Genomic DNA, 22,656 nt, shown 5'->3' on the forward strand with positions numbered 1-22,656 from the left:
TACTTCACATCCTCGATGATTACGGCATAGGGTGAGGCATCGGCCCGGGAGACGTCCATGGCTTCCATGAGTAGTTGCGAGTCTGTCTCGAAGATAACTCTGATGGCTCATATCTCAGTAGCAGTCGTCACCGCCGCCGCTAGGGCATGAAGCTCGGCTCCAAAGGCATCCCTCACTTGCTCCTTCCTTCCTGCTCTCGCTACCAGGAGAGTACCATGGGCGTCCCGTGCCGCGATCCCCCATCCACTGTAGGAGTTACCCGGCGTGAAGGCACCATCGAGGTTGATTTTGATCAACTCATCCCGCGGAGGTTGCCAACGGTCAAGTTTACGTTTGGGTGCAGCCGGTCCTAGGATTTCGGCATATTCCATTGCATCACAACGGGCTCGTCTGACGATCTCGGTCGGCTGTGCAGAAGAATCCCCCTCTCGGATTCTATTCCGGTTGTTCCACCAGTGCCACCAGAATGTGATGATGAGAACGCGTTTCTTCTCGGCTAGCCCCCATAGGGAGTCAAGTATTGCATGCACGTCCCCAATGGATTCAAGCTGGCGTCGCTCCTGCTCCAGCCCTAGCTGTCTCCATGCTTCCTTGACCGCTTTGCATTTGATGAATAAGTGACCACCATCCTCCTCCCCCCTCCCACAGACAAAGCATGGCATAGATTCGAGCTTCATACCGCGCCTTCTTAAGTTGGTGCAGAGGGCAAGGGATTCATGGCGGAGGCGCCACACAAACATTTGTAGTTTAGCTGGGCATGGTAACCTCCATATGCGCTTCCAGGATTGATCTGAGCATCCGTCAAGCCGTCCTTCGCCCGCTGTACTCGTCCCAGGAGCTCCATTGCGCTGTTGTTTATTAATCTGGGTCAGTAGCTTATATGCACTCCTAACAGAGTGTACTCCTTTGGGATCAAAATGCCATGCGAAAAAGTCTTGCACTCCCTCCCGCAGTGGTATTTGCAAAATGTAGCGAGCATCCTCATCGCAGAATGTCTCCCGTATCAGCTGTTCATCCCAGACCCCTGTTATCGGACACAGCAGCTCATTGACATGGGTTAGCAGGCTAGCCCCCCGTGGCGTGATAACTCTCCTCGACCATGGCCTAGGGATCCATGGATCCCGCCAGATATTGATGTTTGTACCATCCCCTACTCTCCAGATATATCCCTGCTTCACCACATCGATGCCTTGAAGGATACTTCGCTAGGCGTACGAAATACCATCGTGAGCCACTGCATCTAGAGCTGAACCAGATGAGAAATAACGAGCTTTGAGGATCCTTTCGTGTTGTCTTATGCTACTTCTTTGTGTGCTTGTCTTGTGCTACTTCTTTGTGTGCTGAAGCTATGTCAAATGTTGTAACGGTTTGTTTTAGTTATAAAGCGGGAGGAAAGTCCTTTTCGGTGTCATGGGTTCTGGAAGGAAAAAACGAGTGGTCCGCAAAAAGGGGAGATGCATGATGTGCTGCACGTGTGCGGGCATCTCTGTTTTCTATTCCTTGATGCGGCAGTTTGCGTTGATGAAGAAAAATGAACATAGATGCCTGAAGCTATTCTTTTTTTCCATGGGTCAGCTGTATCTAGATGCATCCATGGTTCATGCCCTTACTTTTTGAATTGTTTGGATTGCTCACATGTGTCGCGTGGTATAGTTCATGCCCTTACTAGTCACGTTTAAAAAGAAAAGAAAAAACATCGTACAGATAAAGCACCAAATATGTACATTGATTTGATAAAATGGAATAGAAGACTACACACTAACTATTACTCCCTCCGTCCTAAAATAAGTGTCTCAAGCTTAATATAACTTTATACTAGAACTAGTATAACGTTGAGACACTTATTTTAAGACGGAAAGAGTATAATCCTCATTGGTTCCTAGACAGCAACAAGACAGAACAGAAATTTATACAGATCCAGCTCATTTATCTGGAGTGAGCTTCAGCTGCGGCAGCAAATCACTAATCACGTTGGTCCAATGAGTTCCTCAATCGGTTGCCTTGACTAAAACCATGCAGTTTTTGCAGCACAGCGCCAAACGATCAATCAATCGCGTCTAAAGGAACTGCAAAAGCAAACTGTGCTAACCAAAAGGCATCACCACAGGTAGTTCAAGTAATGATGCTGCTGCCTCCTCTTGAACTCCATGAGGCCTCCATATGTTTGATCTGCTACCCCAATATAGAAGGCCTCCGTGTCTGGGCTGAATGACAAACCAGCTATTTCACCAAAAAAGTCAATCTCATAAGATTTACCATAATCGGCAAAACAATCGTAGATATGAACGAAATCTATAGGCTCGGCTGTTGCCAAAAAGCGACCATCTGAAGAGAATTTGATACAACGTATCGAACCGAGCCTTCCACCAAGGACAGCTAAGGATTGTGATAGGTTTCTAATGTCCCACAGCCGGCACGTCGTGTCTTGACTCCCGGTAGCCAATATATAGCCATCTGGGTGCCACGCAGATGAGAATGAGTAATCCAGATGGCCTCTAACTTTACCAATCGGCTAAAGCAAAGCGGAAAGTGTTACTTGGTTAGTGTTAACCAGAAACATAAATCGCTTCAAAACTTGAGGAAAACATGCACATGCACTTACCTTGCCACTCTTGGGATCCACTACCAAGCCATCCTCGTGATCACCAAGGACAGCAAAAAGTGTTCCATCAGGGTTCACCGAAACACTCTGTTTGAAAACAAGATATTAGCAAATAAACAAAACAACAGTCCGAAATAAACAGGTCTGAGCTCTCGGTGAAAAACACAAGGTACTTACATTCACAGACCATGGGAAAACATAGCGGTTAAGTAGGTCAAAGTACTTGGTATCAAAAATTCTGACAGAACAGTCATTATTAGCAGCCACCAACCGTCGTGATCCACTGAAAATATACATTTTTGATAATATTGTTAACAACAACTTGAAAGTATTGTATATCAACTCTGAAAGCACCAAATCTTACTTGGGATCCTGGTATATCTCTAAAGAGTTGGTTATAGCATTCTCATCATCTGTAACTCTCGTGCTGAAAACAATCCCATCATCCTCCAGGCACTAATAAAACCCAAAGCAAATTATCAGGTCAGAATTGTTACTCGTCAGACTATATTGCAGAGTAGAAGGCTCTACTTGCCAACAACGTACCTTGCATATAAGCTCTCCATGGAAACCACCAACTACCATTAAATCATTATCTACCGCCATAGTTGTGAACTGGACCATTGAGACAGATTGTGAACCATGCCCTCTCTGTTAAGCAACAACAAAATGCTGATGGATGTTGTAGTCCACAGAAGATGAAGCGGAAGCAAACAATGCCAAGACATGTGATGAAGTATAACCTGTTTTGGTATAATGCAATCATCACCATTGATTAGTTCAGTGCTTATCTGGTTCAGTGATGACCAATGTGTCATTGATTGATTGTGTACTGTATAAACGTCATGCTTGGTTGTTGCCCAGACCAAATTCCTCAACTGCAACTTGAATGTCAGAACCAAAACTACTTCCTATTATCTTTATTTATTAGTGCGACCTAAGAACCATGCAATGTAGAGAATGAAATTGCACAGTACACTTACAAGAGAAATTATGACTACTTATAGGTGACAATTTAGCATTTAGGAGGCCAATATAGCTAATAAAGTGGAAAGTAGTGCGGAATTGGTATATGCAACAATCAGCAATTCATCAGGCAATTGTTTTTTTTTCCAAGAAGCAACACCTCCAGAAAAAACACCCTTAGCCTCCTCGGCACCCCTTCAGAAAAAACGCCGACATAGTTTGGTGACCGTCTTGAAGAGCCATGGAGGAAGCTCAAGGGAGAGCATATGGTAAATCGTAATCGCCGTGACCCGTGAGCACTGGTTTTATCAGGGAGAGCCTGCATGTAGTGTTAGAACATGTATATTGTATGTAACGTTGTATTGTACACTTGTGTAAACCGATCCCTATTCCTGTGGATCTACTTGCCCGCTGGCCTGCGTGCCGCCTCTTGCGGGAGCTCCCTCTCTCTCTCAAGTGTATATCTACTGTAATCTGTAACAGAAATCACAAGCCAACAATTCGTGTTTCCAACTTGGTATCAGATTACCAAGCGCAATGGCCGAGCCGCCGAACTCCTCGGCCGGCACCAGTGCCACCGCTTCGCCGGGCACCCTCTCCTCCTCGGCGCCCTCCGCCGCGACCTCCGACGCCTCTTCCTCGCCCTTCGTCTTCAGCAACGACCCATCCCATCGCAGCAGCTCCTCCACCGCCGCACCCTCCCAGTTTGCCCCCCTGTTCTCCTCCGTTGCCACCCCGCCTCCGGTGTCGTCCCCCCCCCCCCATCCCCCCCGCCCGATCTTCTCCGCTCACATTATAAACCACATAAAATTCCTCCTCAACCCGGCTGATCACAACTACCACAAGTGGAAGACCTTCCTCATGGTGCTTCTGGGCTATGGCGTCACCTACCTCCTCAACCACCCTCCCCCACCCAATGCCTCATCCCAATACCTTGAGTTGGACGCCCATGTCGCTCTCTGGATCTATGCCACCCTCTCCGACACCATGTGTGATCACGTCATCGGTGCGACCACCACCTTCGATCTTTGGCAGAAGATCAAGGACTTCTTTCTCGCCAACCGAGCCGCGCGGTTCATGGTTCTCAATCGTCGGTACCGCAATCTTAAACAGGGCGACCTCTCTGTCTCCGACTACGCCCGCCGCATGAAGCTCCTCACCGACGGTCTCGCGGACATCGACCACACCTTCGCTGAGGTGGATCTCACCACTCAATTCCTTCACAGCCTCGACAAACGGCTTGACACCATCCGCGTCGTCCTCGGCGATTAGTCCCTCCCCTTCGACACCGTCCTCTCCCGTGTCGTCCTAACAGAGGAGTCCCGGGCATAGCGCGCTGCCGAGGAGAGCGTGTCCGCGTTCGCCCTCTCTAGCTCAGGCACGTCGGGCGGTTCCTCCAGTGCAGGCAGCCGTCCTCCGTCAGATCGTTCCACCGACCGCTCCTCCGATCGCCCACCGGGCGCGTACCCCCCCCCCCCCCCCCCCCCCCCCCGCCCTCTGGTCGCCCGGTGACAGAGGGTGACCATGGGCGTGGCTGCGGTGACCACGACGGACGTGGGCATCAGCAGCAACACCCGGCTCCGTTCACTGGCTACTTTGCACCATACGGGATGGCACTACCTCCCCCCACTCCGGCTGGATCCCCCCAAGCTACCGGCGTGCTCGGCCCTCCTCCTGGCTCCCACGCCGACGCCTATCCGATGTACGCGCCAACTCCACCACCGGCTCCAATCTACCCTCCCCCACAATCCTTGTGGGACCACGTCGCCATGCTCAACACCGCCTACAGCAATGGTGGCGTCTCCAACACTCCACCTTCCGAGTGGTACCTCGACAGCGGCGCTTCCTCTCACGTCACCGTCACCCAAGGTATATTGACCTCGGCAAGTTCTCCGTTAATGCATTTACCCTCTAGTATACTTGTTGGCAATGGGCAGCATTATCCCGTTACCGCCACCAGTTCCACCACCCTCCCACCCTACGACTTCCGCCTCACTGACGTTCTCGTTTCTCCTCACGTCGTTACTAGCCTTATTTCTATTCGTAAATTCACTAAGGATAACTCTTGCTCCATTGAATTTTACCCGTGTGGTTTTCTTGTGAAGGATCTACGCATTCGGAAAGTTCTCATGGTCTCCGTTAGCAATGGTGACCTTTACCCCTTCATCGGCAATAAACCAACCCCGGCGTCGGCTCTCCTCACTACCACCGCCTCGGACTTGTGGCAACGTCGGCTTGGACACCCCGGCGTCAACACCCTTTTGGCTATCTCTTGTGATTTTCTTAGTGATTGTAATAAGGCTCCTCACTCCTCATGTAGTGCATGTCAACTTTGTCGTCAGCCCCGGCTCCCTTTTCCTTCTTCCTCTAGCAAGACTTATGCACCCTTTGATCTCATTCATTGTGATTTATGGACCTCTCCCGTTGTAAGCTTCTTTGGTTTTCAATATTATCTTGTGGTGTTAGATGATTATACTCATTTTTCATGGACGTTTCCCCTTCGCAACAAGTCTGACACCTCCACCGTACTACGTCGCTTTTTCTCGTTCATTCACACGCAATATAATGTCATCATCAAGAGCATGCAATGCGACAATGGTGGCGAGTTTATCAACTCCTCCCTTCGCAATTTCTTCTCTTCCACCGGCGTTGCTTACCGCTTCTCTTGTCCCCACACCTCTCCACAAAACGGCAAAGCGAAACGCCTCATTCGCACCACCAATGACACTGTGCGCACTCTCCTTCAAGCCAACCTCACACCTCCCTTTTAGGTCGAAGCACTCCACACAGCCACCTACTTACTAAATTGGCGTCCTTCCCGTGCTACTGCCCCCCATACGCTGTTCTTTCTCCTCCACGGTGTCCCCCCACCTATGACCATCTTCGCGTTGTCTTTGCTTTCCAAATTTACATGCCACCATGGATCATAAACTCGCCCGTCGCTCCACCCGTTGCGTGTTCCTCGGCTACCCCCTCGAACACAAAGGCTACCACTCTTACGACCTTACTTCCCGCCGCGTCATCGTCTCTCGTCACGTTGTTTTTGACGAAACGGTGTTCCCTTACACACCTGCCACACCCAACCACACCACCCCTACATCCACACCTGATCCGCATGCCCTCAGCCACCCACACCAGGATCTCTCGGATCCTTCCCCAACTACCTCGGATGGGGCCCGCCACTATCCACCAGCTGATCCGCCTCGATCGCCCACCCAACCAACTGTTGCCGCATCGCCCACTCCCTCCCGCACCGCACGCTCCCTCACGATATCCTGCTCGCTTGACGCGTCGGTCCCCTCTGTGCCCCGCGAATCCACCTCGTCCATCGATCCCGTCACGACGGCGTCGCCAACCACCGCATCGTCCTCGAATCTGACGCCCCCTAGCCCTATGCGTTCCGCTGCTGGACTCACCCCATCTCCCTCCAATTCCACGCCACCCACTACGCCGCTGCCACGTCTCCCACCCCATGCAATACCGGTTCAGCCACCCCACAATTCCCACAAAATGTGCACAAGGGCCAAAACAGGATATCTCATGCCTAAACGTCTTTTCCTCGCCGATGCCTCTTCTCCCATCTCACCCTAACCCCACACATATAAACCTGCCCTCAAGGATCCCCATTGGCGTCAAGCTATGCTAGAAGAGTTTAATGCATTAATGAGCAACTTTACTTGGTCTTTGGTACCTAAGCCTGCAGGTGCTAATGTTGTCACGGGCAAGTGGATCTTTCGTCACAAATTCAACACGGACGGCTCCTTAGCACGCTACAAAGCACGGTGGGTTGTGCATGGCTTCAAGCAACAAGAGGTTCTGGATTATGATGAAACTTTCAGTCCTGTCGTCAAGCCCGCTACCATTCGTGCCGTGTTGAGCCTTGCCACCTCCCACTCATGGCCCATTCACCAGCTTGACGTCAAGAATGCATTCCCCCATGGTGAGCTCAATGAGACTGTGTACTGCTCACAACCCGACGGTTTTGTTGACCCTTCCAAGCCAGATCATGTGTGTTTGCTCCACAAGTCACTCTACGGTTTGAAGCAAGCTCCTCGGACTTGGTTCCTTCGCTTTCAGACAGTTCTCGTTTCACTTGGATTTCGGGCCTCCAAGAGTGACACCTCCCTCTTCATCCTCCGTCATGGTAATTCCCTCGCATACATCTCCCTGAAAAAGGAATTTGCCATGACCGATCCAAGTGCCCTTCACCATTTTTTGGGCATCAATGTCACTCATAATTCCTCCGACCTGTTTCTTTGTCAGCAGCAACACACTCACGAGCTTCTTGATCGCGCAAACATGCTCAACTGCAAACCCGTCTCTACACCCGTCGACACCAGCTCCAAATTGTCATCCACCGACGGCCGGCTCCTCTCTAATCCTACCCACTATCGCAGCCTCACTGGAGCCCTCCAATACCTCAGTCTCACTCGCCCAGATATCACCTATGTTGTTCAGCAAGCGTGTCTCGTCATGCATGCCCCTCGTGACACTCATCTGCAGCTTGTGAAGCGCATTCTCTGGTACTTGCAGGGCACATCTCACTATGGTCTTCAGATTTACAAATCACCCACCACGGACCTCATCGCCTATACCGATGCGGATTGGGCCGGTTGTCCGGATACCCGCAAGTCCACCTCTGGGTTTTGTGTCTTCCTCGGCACCAACCTTATCTCCTGGTCCTCCAAGCGCCAACCCACCATCTCTCATTCCAGTGCCGAAGCCGAGTATCGTGGTTGTCAATTGTGTTGCCGAAACCTGTTGGTTGCGCCTGCTGTTGTTTGAGCTGCAGGTTCCACCAACCCGTGCTACTGTCGTCTATTGTGACAACGTCAGTGCCTCATATCTTGCAAGCAATCCGGTGCAACGCCAACGGACCAAGCACATTGAGATAGACCTAAATTTTGTACATGATCGTGTCTCCCTGAGTGAAGTGCGCGTTCTGCATGTGCCTTCCAGCTCTCAATATGCTGACATTTTCACCAAGGGATTGCCATCACTGGTCTTCACCGACTTTCGTTCCAGCCTTAACATCCATCCAAATGGAGTTCCGGCTGAGGGGGGTGTTAGGGCAAGTCCAGCAGTTCCCCTAAAATTTCTCCCCTGTATCTCAAAATAGGGGACTCCCTTAAAAAGATTCTCCCTTAAAAATTGCTCAACTCCAGCAGTTCCCCTAAACATCTCCCTTATTCTATATTTTAAGAATATTCCATAACTACCAACAGCAAGTTTCCAACGGCTAGTTTACCAACGGCTAGTATTTAGCTCCATAAATACATGATCATCCCTCATATCTCTCACAATCCTGATTCTACCTCCTCTTCTTCTCTTTGGTCATCTCTCTGTCGTCTCACCACATTGAAATGAATCATCGTCGAAGCTTGGCTCGACAATTTTGCGAAGTTTCCTCCTCCGAAGATGAGGAGCTCATGATGGTTGCAATCGTAGCAGAGGAAGAACAAGCCCGGTTGGATGCTCCACGACATGGAGGTTCACAACCGGGACGTCAATCTCTTCAACGCGTTTTTGCGGAACGCTTTCAGAACCTCCACAAGGACTATTTTGCACAAAACTGTACCTTCACCCCAAGGATGTTTCGCAATAGGTATGAAACTGGTGCATCTCTTTCTTTTTCACCATAGTAGTCACTCTTCATATCTCATTTTAGTTTTTCTTCACAGGTATAGAATGCATCGTCCTCTTTTTCTGCGCATAGCAAGTGCTATAGAGGCACATGATAGCTATTTTTCCCTAAGAAGAAATTGGGTTGGTGCTCCTGGTTTACATCCTTATCAAAAGCTGACCTCAGTATTTCGAATCCTAGCTTATGGGATAGCAGCTGATCCTACCGATGAGTATTGTCGGCTCGCAAAGTCCACCGCTTTAGAAAATCTTAGAAGATTTGTGCGTGCTGTGATCGAGGTCTTTGGTAGTCAGTACCTGAGATCTCCAAATGCTGAAGATACTGCTAGATTACTGCTAGATTATCAGGGAGAGCCTGCATGTAGTGTTAGAACATGTATATTGTATGTAACGTTGTATTGTACACTTGTGTAAACCGATCCCTATTCCTGTGGATCGACTCGCCCCGCTGGCCTGCGTGCTGCCTCTTGCGAGAGCTCCCTCTCTCTCTCAAGTGTATATCTACTGTAATCTGTAATAGAAATCACAAGGCAACAATTCTTGTTTCCAACTTGTAGTGTATAGCATATAAGTCGACCATCTCCTGGTGATACTGTCAACCAACGACTGAAGATCGCCTCTTGTTAGCACCACCAGGGTCAAAGGTAAGCCCAAGTATGTACAAGGAAACTGGGTCGATTGGCAGGGGAGGGAAGCAAGCCACCACAGCGGATTTGCGAAATCGCACACTTCTGTAAGTTGGCCTTAAGCCCAGAGGTGTCGCCAAATAAGGCCAGAATCTCCTTAATTGCAATCAGCTCGTCTGCATACAGAGAAAGGCGATGCGACACGCCCCATCTGTCAAGTGGCTCAAAAAAAACAGCCGCCTCAGCCTTGTCCGCCATTGAATTCAGCACATCCATAATCAGAAGGAACAGAAGGGCGGAGAGGGGGTCTCCCTGCCGCAGGGGGCCTGCCAAATGCAATCACCCGGTTTTCCACTGATAAGTACTCTAGCTCGCAATGATAGGGAAGGGAGTGATGTGGTAAGGTGAACAAGTATGTATCATTGGGTTGTTTTGAAGATAGTTTGTCAGGGGTGGTTGCCGAGAGAGATAATTTCCAGCCTGGGCAACCTGTAAGCACAGTGTAAATTTTGAGAATCACAAACAGGTCTTTGATTCAACCATGTAACTGCACCCACAAAATTGTTGCCTGGGAAATGTGCAGGTTGGTTTCTCCCCTGGTGCAGTCATTGCTACTTTCAGATAGCGCACCACTGGGCCTGGCAGCTACTACCTGCCCTTGGTCGTTGGGTGCTGGCTGTGCCCCTTCTGTGCAGTACGCGCGATGGTGGTATACTCGCCTCCTGAATACACGCTATTTTCAGCCGCTTGCCACTGCAGCAGTTACTAAGCCCGTCACAGATATAAATGGCTACACGTGTGGCCCAGATAGTGCTACCACATGGAGGTACGATTCATAACGTCCGTCCCTCCATTTCAAAATACTTATATTAGTTTTGTCTTAAGTCAAAAATTGTAAAGCTTGACCAAATTTATATTGGAAAATATCGACATCTATCATACAAAAATACAATATGAAATACGTTACATAATGAATCTAATGGTATTGATTTGCTATTATGAGTGTTGATATTTTTTCTATTTACTTGATAAAACTTAACAAAGTTTGACTTGAGACAAAACTAATATGCGCAAGTATTTTGAAACGATGGTAGTACTGTTTTACTATGATAAATCGTTGAATGTCTATTAAGAATTACTCACTTTTCCATCTTGGTTAAGCTATGACTGGGTATTGTTGATGTAACCATACAAGGAATAAAACACGGATCCAAATGAATCACTTGTGCGGCGGAGCGCGCCAACTACCCATGGTTGAAGTAGATGATTCAATAATTTTTAGCAGCAAGGTGAAGTTGTTCCTCCGCAATTATGTGCTAGAACAGCTATGAAATAGTCCTTGCTGAATTCATATTAAAAATACTAATCCTTGGGGGTTCACTTCGATCTAGGATTTCAGACAAAAATATACCATACATGATGGTATTCAGAATAATCTTCTAGTTTATAGCTTGTGATTTAGTTCCTTCTACATTCTATAACTTCTTTTCCGCCAATTGACCAAATCATATTCTATCTCCACAAGCCAAACACTGTGAAGAAGTTTCTCATTCATGGACATGAACAAGTTCTATTGGACAACATGATCTAATCAGTTCAAAAAGATCATCCTTAGCTGTATTTAAAGTCCATATATTTTACTGTAAGTTTGAAATGGCAACAGGTTAGGTTCAAACCTGAAAATGCACAATTGACGGCCGTGCACGCCTTGTGTTGTACTGAAAATCATAGTAAGGGCTGTCCCTCTCAACTTGTTTGCAATCCTGCAAGATGAAATATAAATAAAAGCATATTCTAAACTGGTCAGCAACCAAGCTTACGACATACATCTCTAAATATTTGCTTCTACTGTGAATCTTTGATCATAAAGACTAGACTTTGACCATAATAATAATGCTAATCAGTAGTGACACAACGAACATAATTTCTAGAGAAGTAGCACTGATAAAATCGTGTTCTAATGAGTACAAAAAATATATCATAACAGAAGCCCTACAACTAACAGAAGCAATATGGACATCTGTATATCTCACCGAACCACTAAGCATGCATGTTCAACGTAAATAGGAACCCGGATGGTACAGTTATACATCCAATCCCCCAACCAAGATAATCTGACTTCTAATATATTACAATACTAACCAAGATTGCTTCCTACATATTTCCCACAAGATAATGTGATTTCCCACATATTTCATTTCAAATATTTGCTTCTACTGCGAACTTTCGATCATAAAGCTCATCCATTTATTACAACCAAGATAATCTGACTTCCCACGTACTCCCTCTGTTCACAAATACAAGATTCGGACGTATATAGACGCATTTTAGTGTGTTTGTTCACTCATTTCTGTCCGTATGTAATCCATATTGAAATATGCAAAACATCTTATATTTGTGAATGGAGGGAGTATTTACAATAATAATACTAACAGAAGCAATCGTAGCAAGTAATGTATCTCTCACTCTTAACAATTGTAACAGTATATGTGGATTGAACTAGCTCTTTCCATCAGTTCAGACTTTTGGTTGCGTTGGCTAGTGCATGAAGCTTAACATGGTATTAGAGCTAAGGTCTTGAGTTCAAGTCCTAGTTTTCGCAATTATTTAAAAAATTGTTGGTAGCCCCCTTTGTGTCCACGTAGAGGCCTCTTGAGTCATACGTGAGTTTCACGCGCCGTCGCTCTCTTCCGGTTGCACGTGTTGACTTGTCCTCCCCGACACACGGGAGAGGGGGTGTTACAGTATATAGTATATGTGGATTGAACTAGCCCTTTCCATTAGTTCGGACTTTTGGTTGCGTTGGCTAGTGCATGAAGCTTAACAACAACCACATTTCTAGTATTGTAAAGCTGGGTCTGAAAATTTCATTCCCAGTTCCATCAGAATTATAGTTGTTGTTTCTACATGACATTACATCTCATTATGATTACGGCTTAAGTAACACTATTCAGATTCTACACTTACCAAGAAACAACAGTTTAGAACAACAACAACAACAAACAACAAATCCTTTAGTCCCAAACAAGTTGGGGTAGGCTAGAGCTGAAACCCATAAGATCTTGAAACCAACTATAAGATCTTGAAACCAACTCATGGTTCTGGCACATAGATAGCTAACTTCCAAGCACTCCTGTCCATGGCTAGTTCTTTCGTGATATTCCAATCCTTCAGATGTCAAGTGTGGTTTACCACGACCTCTCTTGACTTTAAGAGCAAGCTTTAACCGTCTGCTATGCACCAGAGGTTTAGGAGGCATGTGTTGTATATGCCCAAACCATCTCATACGATGTTGGACAAGCTTCTCTTCGACCGGTGGTACCCCAACTCTAGCAGGTCGATCATCATTCCAGACATGATCCTTTCTTGTGTAGCCACACATCCATCTCAACATGCGCATTTCCGCTACACCTAACTATTGAATATGTCGCCTTTTAGTTGGCTAATACTACGTGCCATACAATATTGTGATTCGAATCACCGTCCTATAGAACCTGCCTTTTAGCTTTTGTGGCACTCTCTTGTCATAGAGATAGCAGAAGCTTGGTGCCACTTCATCCATCCGACTTTGATTCGATGGCTCACATTTTCACTGATATCACCATCCTTCTAAAGCATTGATCCCAAATATCAAAAGGTGACCTTTTGAGGTACCACCTGCCCATCAAGGCTAACCTCCTCTTCGTCATGCCTAGTAGTACTAAAACCGCACCTCATGTACTCAATTTTAGTGCTACTAAGCCTAGAACCTTTTGATTCCAAAGTTTGCCTCCATAGCTCTAACTTGCTATCAACCCACGTGCGAATATCATTGACTAGCACCACATCATCCGCAAAGAGCATACACCATGGGATATCTCAGTGTATATCCCTTGTTACCTCATCCATCACCAAAGCAAAAAAGATAAGGGCTCAAAGCTGACCCTTGGTGCGGTCCTATTTTAATCGAAAAGTCATTAGTGCCAGCCATCACTTGTTCAAACACTTGTCGCAACATTATCATACATGTCCTTGAATGAGTATAACGTACTTTGTTAGGACATTGTGTCCCCAAGGCCCACCACATAACATTCCACCCAACAAATGACATTCCACGATATCTTATCCCAGGCCTTCTCCAAGTTAATGAACACCATATGCAGGTAATTTTTTTACTTCTTGTATCTCTCCATAAGTTGTCGAACCAAGAAAATGGCTTCCATAGGACCTCCCAGGCACGAAACCAAACTAATTTTTGGTCACGCTTGTCATTCTTCCTAAGTGGTGCTCAATGACTCTCTCACGTGGCTTCATTGCATAGCTCATCATATTATTTCCATGGTAATAGTACAGCTTTGAACATCACCCTTGTTCTTGAAGATTGGTACTAATATACTCCGCCTCCATTCTTCTAGCATTTTGTTTGCCTGAAAAATGAGGTTGAAAAGCTTAGTTAGCCACTATCGCTATCTCTCCAAGGACTCTCCGCAACTCAATGGGGATACAATCAAGGCCCATCGCCTTGCCTCCTTTCATCCTTCTAAAGGCTCCCTGTCCTTAGCCTCATGGATTTGTCGCATAAAACGCCAACTGGTATCATCAAAGGAGCTGTCCAGCTCAATGGTAGAACTCAAGGGAGGGAGTATATAGGATGATATGCAGCTAATAACTTGGTCGAATTTGAATTGTGCATGATCTCAGAGGTGATGCGTATGTAATGCACGTTCTTGTGTTTAGATACTCCATGCATATCGGTTTACAAGCTAGAGAAAAAAATTGGAATAGACGAGTATAAAGGGCCAGCGATCCCTCCATGCACCTTGTCCACCGTCAATTCCTCGTAGTGCCTATTCCTTGGGAGTCCAATTGGCACACCATTAATATCAGCTCATAGCCATCCAAGTTAGCAAACGTGTGCACAAAACGAAGCTTGCATGTCCCTCTACCTTTCCCAGCCGATGCATGCTCAAGCACAGGTGATAAGGTTGGGCATGCACCATTGCTCCGGATCGATGGAGTTTGGGCGTGTTTGGAAATCCTCCAGCTTCTAACTACACCAACCATAGATGATTTTTACCTGAACGTTTGGGCTTTAAGAAGCTAAATTCTTGAAGCTGAGCCCGGCTACAGCGTGGAAGCCTGGAGGAGCGTCGGCCTAGCTCCACCAATTGAAGAATCTGGAGTTTGCCTAATTTACATCAACATGCCACCGCCAAACATATCATTTCACCACCCCCCCCCCCCCCCCGGAAAACATACCGATCTGTTTGCCTAATAGGCAGGCAGGCCGACATCGGCTGGTTCCAGCCAGGCCATTATGGAGCTCAAACACGCCACCGATGCTGCCAGCCCATGGTGGTGACGCAAGAAGCTAGCGACGCTGCCGAACAGATTACTTTCGTTGCGTGGAGTTCGAAGCTGCGATGAGAAGCTGGATTCGAGGAGTTCGGGGAGTTGGTAGGAGATCCGAACACGCCCTTAATTAGAGAAAGAGAGGAGAGCAGGCCTGGTAGGCACACGTGGGCGAGAAAAAAGCGCAAGGAGGCGATGGATTAGTTAGAGAGAGGGGATAGTAGGCACAGGCACTAGCGCACGTGCAAGAGGAAAAATCTTGAGGAAGGGAGGCCAAAGGTTAGCACATTAAACGGACTACGTGGAGAATAAGAGAGAAAAACCTGGCCATGATGCTGCCTTGGTTACCCCGATCTTTTGGATGGCCCTATAAACTGGTGCGGAGACAGTACTGTTTAATATTGATCGAGCTGCTATACTAGTATGGGCTCATCTTTGTACCCAAAGTCACCAAAATCATACTCGTAAATGCGAAGTACAGGTATTGCAATTGTCGCTATTAGATGTCTAATATGTAGTTTAATCCAATTAACTATGCTCTGAAGTTCTACATATCAATTGGTACATGGACAGTCCAAGTTCATCCCCACCCTGTAGCTAATCCATGAGCATCAACCCTCATATATTACCATACTTCCATCTAGTACGTTGCCTTGCAGCTAAATCAGCATGTAAAAATCCCACATAAAAAACATGTGGACATGCATATTAATGTCTCCACAATACCACAAGTGGCCATTTCAGTAGAATAATTAGTCCTTGTGCCGCTGTCTGATTATCTCATAGTTCATGTGCATGCAGATGCAACCTTCCATCCATTGGTGAATGTGTCAATAAGTGAATCAGATACCTAAGAGTTGGAATTCTAAACACTTTTATGGTCCATCAGGGAGCTCAATATTTTTGCCTCTGCGCTGCAGGGAACGGGGAAATGAAAAGAGCATAAAACGTTGACTGCCCAAGAGCGGTACCTGCAAAGCATCCTCCCGGGCGTAACTGAGGTTTTGATAGTTCTTGTAGCCCTTCATCTTCATCTCCCGGTACAGATCCCTCGGGAACAGCATCTTTTCCCACGGGATCCCCTGCACGTCCTTCCCGTTCACTACGTCCTCCACGGACACATCCGGCATCAAGTTATCCTGCAAAACAAAGAGAAAAGTTACAAGTTTTGTAACTCAGATGGATCCTCAAAGCCACGGTGAGCAACGAAACATCGAAAGGGCCAACCGGAGGCGGGCGTACCTGGTCATAGTTGACGAGGTTGGCGAGGAGCTCATTCTGGTTGACCTCGCCGAAGGGATTGTTGTCCCCCTGATCCTCTATGAGCTCCTGGATGCTCTGGAGCATGAACTCTAGGTTATCCTCCAGCTCGAATTCGTCCATCTTATCCCACGCTCCAATCCAGCCAAAAAGAATCACACTGCACGACAGGAAAAAAATATCAATAATCAAACTGCCCCAAAGAATCCAACTCAGAGTTGGGCCACAAACTCAGGGTCAGGGGGGCAGACGACCGAAAAATCACCCGAATCAATACCAGCCTCTCCAAGAAGTCGCCTCGATTAGTCGGATTTAGAGGTGGCGGAACAGAAAAGCGTGAGGGGTTGGGGAATTTCTTTACCCTTTTGTGGGGTAATGCGAACTAAAAAGGGGGCGCTCGAATGGAAGGCGGCGAGACGACGCAGGCGGAGCTTGACAGCAGAACGGGTGGAACCCCGAACAACCGAAGCGCGTGATGACGTGCTAATTGCCAAACGATCTTATATTTCTTCTATTTAATCTATATATAATTATACCTTTATATCTATATTTATATTTATACTTTTTTAGATTATATCTATATACCCCTACTAAAAATAAAATAAAATGCGTAAACCAACCCGTGATTGGATGGTTAGAAGAATTGTGGTATTTTCTGCTCACGAGAGTTCAAGTTCCAGACTTGACGTTGGTGCTTGCATTTTTCTGGATTTATTTCAGGTCTTTCGGGCGTCAGTGACGACTTCGATTGTACTTTACTCAAAAAAACAAGATGCATTTTTCTAATTTTGTAATCCGTTCATCTGTATTATTATTATTTTTTTTAAAATTGACTATCCGAGATGGTACTAACTTATTGTGGTTATTTTCCCTTTGAAATGGTACTAATTTATCATAACTCTTTTGCCTTTATAATTTTCAGCCGTTCTATACTGAGATCAAACTCATGAACCCACGCACAACAAGATAAGACAAGGTCATTGTAGCTAGCATGTGTTTATGTCTCAAAGGATAGTTGGCTTATTTATGAAATAGTCCCACATCATCCTTTCACACTGAACCATATCTATTAACATGCATATAAAAATAAAAAATAAAAAGGCAAACATCTAGGACGTTTATGCATGATATGTTGTGGTGGTGTAACGCCTCAAAAAAAATTACCATACTTTTATTAATTATTTTTTTGCCATGAATATTAATTTCTATTTTATGGATCCTTGATTGGTTTCAAACCATCATTTTTCTCTAAATTCTATTTTTTTCCTTCAAGTAAAACACTTTTGAAAAATATTGTGGGACTTGAGTGTTTGCTTCAAAACATTTCATTCATTTTTTAATTCGGTGAGAAATAGTTTTATAATAAAACTTGCCAAACTTTATTTCTTTCAAATGACACTTTCTTTCCTTAGAGGGCATCTGTTGCACTAAAAACATTTTAAATATTTATTTAAAAATTCCATAAAAAATTGAAGATCTCATGTGATGCATATAGATCACTTTTATGTAAAAAGCCATCTTGATCCTTTGAAAATTTTGAGCAAACCATCCTCATTTCATTTCTGGTCCAGTTTAGTGGTTTGTACTGCAACCCTATTTTGTTTTGCCCAGATGGCCATGACATTTTTCCTACTTGTAGTCCATCCTGCCAAACCCTTAAGTCCAGGAGTTTAGCCCTATTGGAGTATTTTTAGTTCATGAATTTACTATTGGAATCAAGGCTCCGGGGCCATGGAGGTCCGAACTCTTGGCTGCGCAGGCTCTCATGCCCTGCTCTACAGCGCAACCTCGCAGCAACACTACAGCGTGATCGAGCTAAGGAGGAAGAATAATGGACACGACAGTTTACCTAGGTTCGGGCCACCTTGTGATGTAAAACCATACTCCTGTTTGTTTGGATTGATTGAGAGTGAGAAAGAGAGTACAAGGGTGGTTCTTGCTAGTCCTCGGGGCTCTCTCTTCTATGGTGGCAGCATGTTCCCTCTTATATTGGCCACGACCCTCTTCCCCCGAAAACACGCGGCGGGAATGGTCACCACAATGACCAGTTTGAAGGGGGACAGGAGTACACCCTATCCTGACTAAAGTGGTATTCGCCTGCAAAAGCTTCCTGTCGTGATGCGTTGGTGGACTCAGAGATGACCTTCGTCTTGACGAGCCTCCAGTATTGGTCTTCTTACATCGAAGGGGAAACCTTTAGGGATCGCTTTGGGAACTGGCAGTGGCCCGGCTCTCTTAGCGCAAAAGAGGAAAGCCTCCACATCTGTGTCTCCTCGTGTGGCTCCTTGCGCCGCTTGACGTGGCGCGCGTCGCCTACACGACAATGCGGGACCACGCGGCTCTGTCACGGTACTCTTGTAGCCTTCCCCACAGAGGCCTCGAGGGCAGCCTTGGGAGGCGCCTTCGTGAGGGGGCAACGTGTGGTTCCTCGCGACGTCTGCTGACATGCGCCTCAAGAGACGGGGGCCCTTCCGAGGGTCGCGCCCGTGAAGCCTGATGGTGTGCCATCCAGGGCCCATGGCATGTGTCGTGCCTTGGGCCGCATGTAGACGGGCATGGGCACCCCTAGTTCCAAAGGCCCGACAGTAGCCACCGGGTCCGCGGCGTGCACGACTCCGCTAGTGGACGGAGCAAAACGGTGTTGCCCCAACCGTTTGCGGTCCAGGCGCGACACGTGGCACATGATGGGGCGCGGGACGCCACACTTTCCCACGACGCCTCGGCAACTACCCAAGGCGACATAAAGCATGCACGCGGCGCGGGGCCGCCATCGTCGTTCTTGCACTACATCTATCCTTCTACACCTTCCTTACCATGCTAGATCTCCTACTCTTCATCGGACCCCCTGCAGCCTTCCTCACCGACGTGCCTTCATAGTGCCCCCTGGCGCGAGGAACACAACGACAGCGGCGGCGGACGAGCCACAGGTGCCGAAACCCGCCCTGGGCAAGTACACGGTGCTCAACCTCGAAGGGCTCAATAAGGTCCTCCCAATGACCACGACCGCTCCTAATGAGTGGGGTCGACCAAGACCTCGCAAGCCTCGCGACCCCTCACCAAGATGGATACCACCACGATCGCCATTCACCTTCTGCCACTCTTCTTCGGATTATTACCCACATTCTCGAACTTCTTCAACGTTGTGCTCTCGCATTACCATATTCATGCGCTGCATTTGGAGCCGAAATTCGTTCTCCTCCTTTTAGTCTCTGCCTTTTTATGCGAGGCTTTCCTGGGTGTAGCCCCCTCGATGGCACTGCTCCGACACTTCTTCTGCCTCCGTCTGACCGCACCCAACCAATGTTCCGGGTGCGTGTTGATACGTCCCACACGTATCTATAATTTATGTTTGTTCCATGATCTTTTGGCTCACATTGTTATATGTTTTGCTACACTTTCATACCTTTTTACACATATTTGGACTAACCTACTAACTCAGTGCACCGAGTGCCGGTTTCTATCTGCTGATGTCTTTTTTGCAAGGACTTTTACCCCAATTACAGAGTCCCAAAAATCCCGAGAAAAATATATATAAATCAGCATGACGGAAGCTTCACGAGCACCAAAGGTGGGCCAGAGGGGAGCTAGGGCATGCCCACGCGGCCTCCCTACGCGGCCTACCCCCTGGCCGCACCACCAGGTCGCCTGGGTGGGGCCCACCTCCTCTGACGCCCTCCTTTGGCCTATATTTACCCCTTTGATCAGAAACCCTTCCATCATATCCAGAATCATGAATTTCTCCATCATTCCGCCGCCGCAGCGCTTCCGAGATCGGGAGCGTCAGAAGACCTCTTCACGGCACCGTGTCGGAGGGAGGATTGACCTTCGGGAGCTTCTCCACGACTATGGACGCTTCCCGGACGTGTCGTGAGTAGTCCTCCTTGGACCATGGGTCCATGACTAGTATCTATGTGATGTCTTCTCTCCAATCTTGTGCTTCAGTGATTAGCCCTTGTGAGCTGCCCTACATGATCAAGGCATATATGTTATTTTCCTGCTGTTGCTATGCTTGGTTTGTTGGGATCCAATGGATTATGAGATTACGTTCAGATTGTGATGAGTTATATATTTGATTATCCTTTTATATTATGTTCTTGAGTAATTCATGCATGTTCTCCGTTGCTTTTTATTGCTTTGGCCGAGTAGTAGATTGTAACTCCAAGAGGGACCGTTGTGCATGATTGTGGGTTCATGCCCCATGATGTCTAGCTTGAGTGACAGAAACATGAGACTAGGGGATGTGTTGTTGCCACGAGGGAGAAAACAACGGTGCTTATGACCAAGGTTGCAAGGATTGTTTACCTTACGCAACGTTCATTAATGCAGTTGTCCGTTGCTTTGAGTTTACACTTTGTGTGGGGCTCGCAACTTAATACGAGCGAGATGTTTGATACGTCCATTTTGCATCATGCTTTTATGTTGATATTTATTGTTTTATGGGCTATTATTACACTTCACGGTACAATACTTATGCCTTTTCTCTCTTATTTTACAAGGTTTACATGAAGAGGGAGAATGCCGGCAGCTGGAATTCTGGCTTGAAAAAGGAGCAAGTTTGATATACCTATCCTGCACAACTCCAAAAGCCGTGAAAATCAATGAGGAATTATTTTGGAATTTATAAAAAATACTGGGCGGAAGAAGTACCAGAGGGGAGCCACCAGGAGGCCACATGCCTGCTAGGCGCGGCCTACCCCCTAGTCGCGCCTAGGGGGCTTGTGGGCTCCTTGTTGGCCCTGTGGCTCCCCTCTTTTGGTATAAGGAGGGTTTCGTTCCAGAAAAAATCAGGAGGAGGCTTTTGGGAGGAATCGCCGCTGCCACGAGGCGGAACTTGAGCAGAACCAATCTAGAGCTCCGGCAGGGTCGTCTTGTCGGGGAAACTTCCCTCCCGGAGGTGGAAATCGTCGCCATCGTCATCACCAACACTCCTCTCATAGGAGGGGACTCATCACCATCAACATCTTCATCAGCACCATATCATCTCCAAACCCTAGTTCATCTCTTGTAACCAATCTCCGTCTCGCGACTCCGATTGGTACTTGTAAGGTTGCTAGTAACGTTAATTACTCTTTTAGTTGATGCTAGTTGGATTACTCAGTGGAAGATTATATGTTCAGATCCTTGATTCTATTCAATACCTCTCTGGTCATGAACATAATTATGCTTTGTGAGTAGTCACTTTTGTTCCCCAGGACATGGGATAAGTCATGTTATAAGTAGTCATATGAATTTGGTATTCGTTCGATATTTTGATGTGTTGTATGTTGTTTTTCCTCTAGTGGTGTTATGTGAACGTCGACTACATAACACTTCACCATTATTTGGGCCTAGAGGAAGGCATTGGGAAGTAATAAGTAGATGATGGGTTGCTAGAGTGACAGAAGCTTAAACCCTAGTTTATGCGTTGCTTCGTAAGGGGCTGATTTGGATCCACTAGTTTAATGCTATGATTAGACTTTGTCTTAATTCTTCTTTCGTAGTTGCGGATGCTTGCGAGAGGGGTTAATCATAAGTGGGAGGTTTTTCCAAGTAAGGATAGCACTCAAGCACCAGTCCACCCACATATCAAACTATCAAAGTAGCGAACGCGAATCATATGAACATGATGAAAACTAGCTTGACAGAAATTCCCATGTGTCCTTGAGAGCGCTTCACCTCCTATAAGAGTTCGTCCGGGCTTGTCCCTTGCTACGAAAGGGATTGGGCCATCTTGCTGCACCTTTGTTACTTGCTACTTGCTACGAATCATCTTTTCACACAACTATCTGTTACCAATAATTTCAGTGCTTGCAGAGAATACCTTGCTGAAAACGACTTGTCAGATCCTTCTGCTCCTCATTGGGTTCGACACTCTTACTTATCAAAAGGACTACGATAGATCCCCTACACTTGTGGGTCATCAAGACTCTTTTCTGGCGCCGTTGCCGAGGAGTGAAGCGCCTTTGGTAAGTGGAATTTGGTAAGGAAACATTTATATAGCGTGCTGAAATTTATTGTCACTTGTTACTATGGAAACTAATCCTTTGAGGAGCTTGTTCGGGGTATCTTCACCTCGAACGGAAGCACAAGGAGTTGCTCCTCAACCTGCTGCACCTACTGAAAACATTTGCTGTGAATTTCCTTCGGGTATGCTTGAGAAACTGTTGGCTAATCCTTTTACACGAGATGGAACATCACATCCCGACTTGCATCTAATCTATGTAGATGAAGTTTGTGGTTTATTTAAGC

General features: G+C 46.8%; 1 protein-coding gene across 4 annotated transcripts; it reads right to left on the bottom strand.

Annotated features, from left to right (window-relative positions):
* Positions 1-1,705: 1,705 nt before the first annotated feature.
* LOC123407097 (uncharacterized WD repeat-containing protein C2A9.03-like) lies at positions 1,706-16,882 on the bottom strand. 4 transcript variants are annotated; one of them, XM_045100144.1, is made up of 10 exons: positions 16,790-16,882; positions 16,411-16,588; positions 16,140-16,307; positions 11,514-11,600; positions 3,346-3,480; positions 3,149-3,253; positions 2,967-3,058; positions 2,780-2,885; positions 2,603-2,689; positions 1,706-2,512 (listed from the first exon to the last, which is right to left on the bottom strand). In XM_045100144.1, exons 2-10 carry the CDS (start codon positions 16,549-16,551, stop codon positions 2,099-2,101), a joined length of 1,335 nt encoding a protein of 444 aa, XP_044956079.1. In that variant the 5' UTR covers positions 16,552-16,588; positions 16,790-16,882; the 3' UTR covers positions 1,706-2,098. The 4 variants fall into 4 exon arrangements, with proteins under 4 accessions (XP_044956079.1, XP_044956078.1, XP_044956076.1 ...); XM_045100143.1 differs by having other exon boundaries at positions 16,706-16,882; XM_045100141.1 differs by having other exon boundaries at positions 16,694-16,882.
* Positions 16,883-22,656: the final 5,774 nt, after the last annotated feature.

This window comes from Hordeum vulgare, chromosome 7H (assembly GCF_904849725.1).
Source record: "Hordeum vulgare subsp. vulgare chromosome 7H, MorexV3_pseudomolecules_assembly, whole genome shotgun sequence".
Lineage (NCBI taxonomy): Eukaryota > Viridiplantae > Streptophyta > Magnoliopsida > Poales > Poaceae > Hordeum > Hordeum vulgare.

Bases quoted from the DNA above. Each gene is read 5' to 3' on its own strand.
- LOC123407097 (XM_045100144.1), bottom strand. From the start codon at position 16,551: ATGGACGAATTCGAGCTGGAGGATAACCTAGAGTTCATGCTCCAGAGC. The intron at 16,308-16,410 runs GTACGCCCGCCT...TTTGTTTTGCAG, and splicing joins ACCTCGTCAACTATGACCAG to GATAACTTGATGCCGGATGT. The intron at 11,601-16,139 runs GTACCGCTCTTG...TTCATCTTGCAG, and splicing joins CCCGGGAGGATGCTTTGCAG to GATTGCAAACAAGTTGAGAG.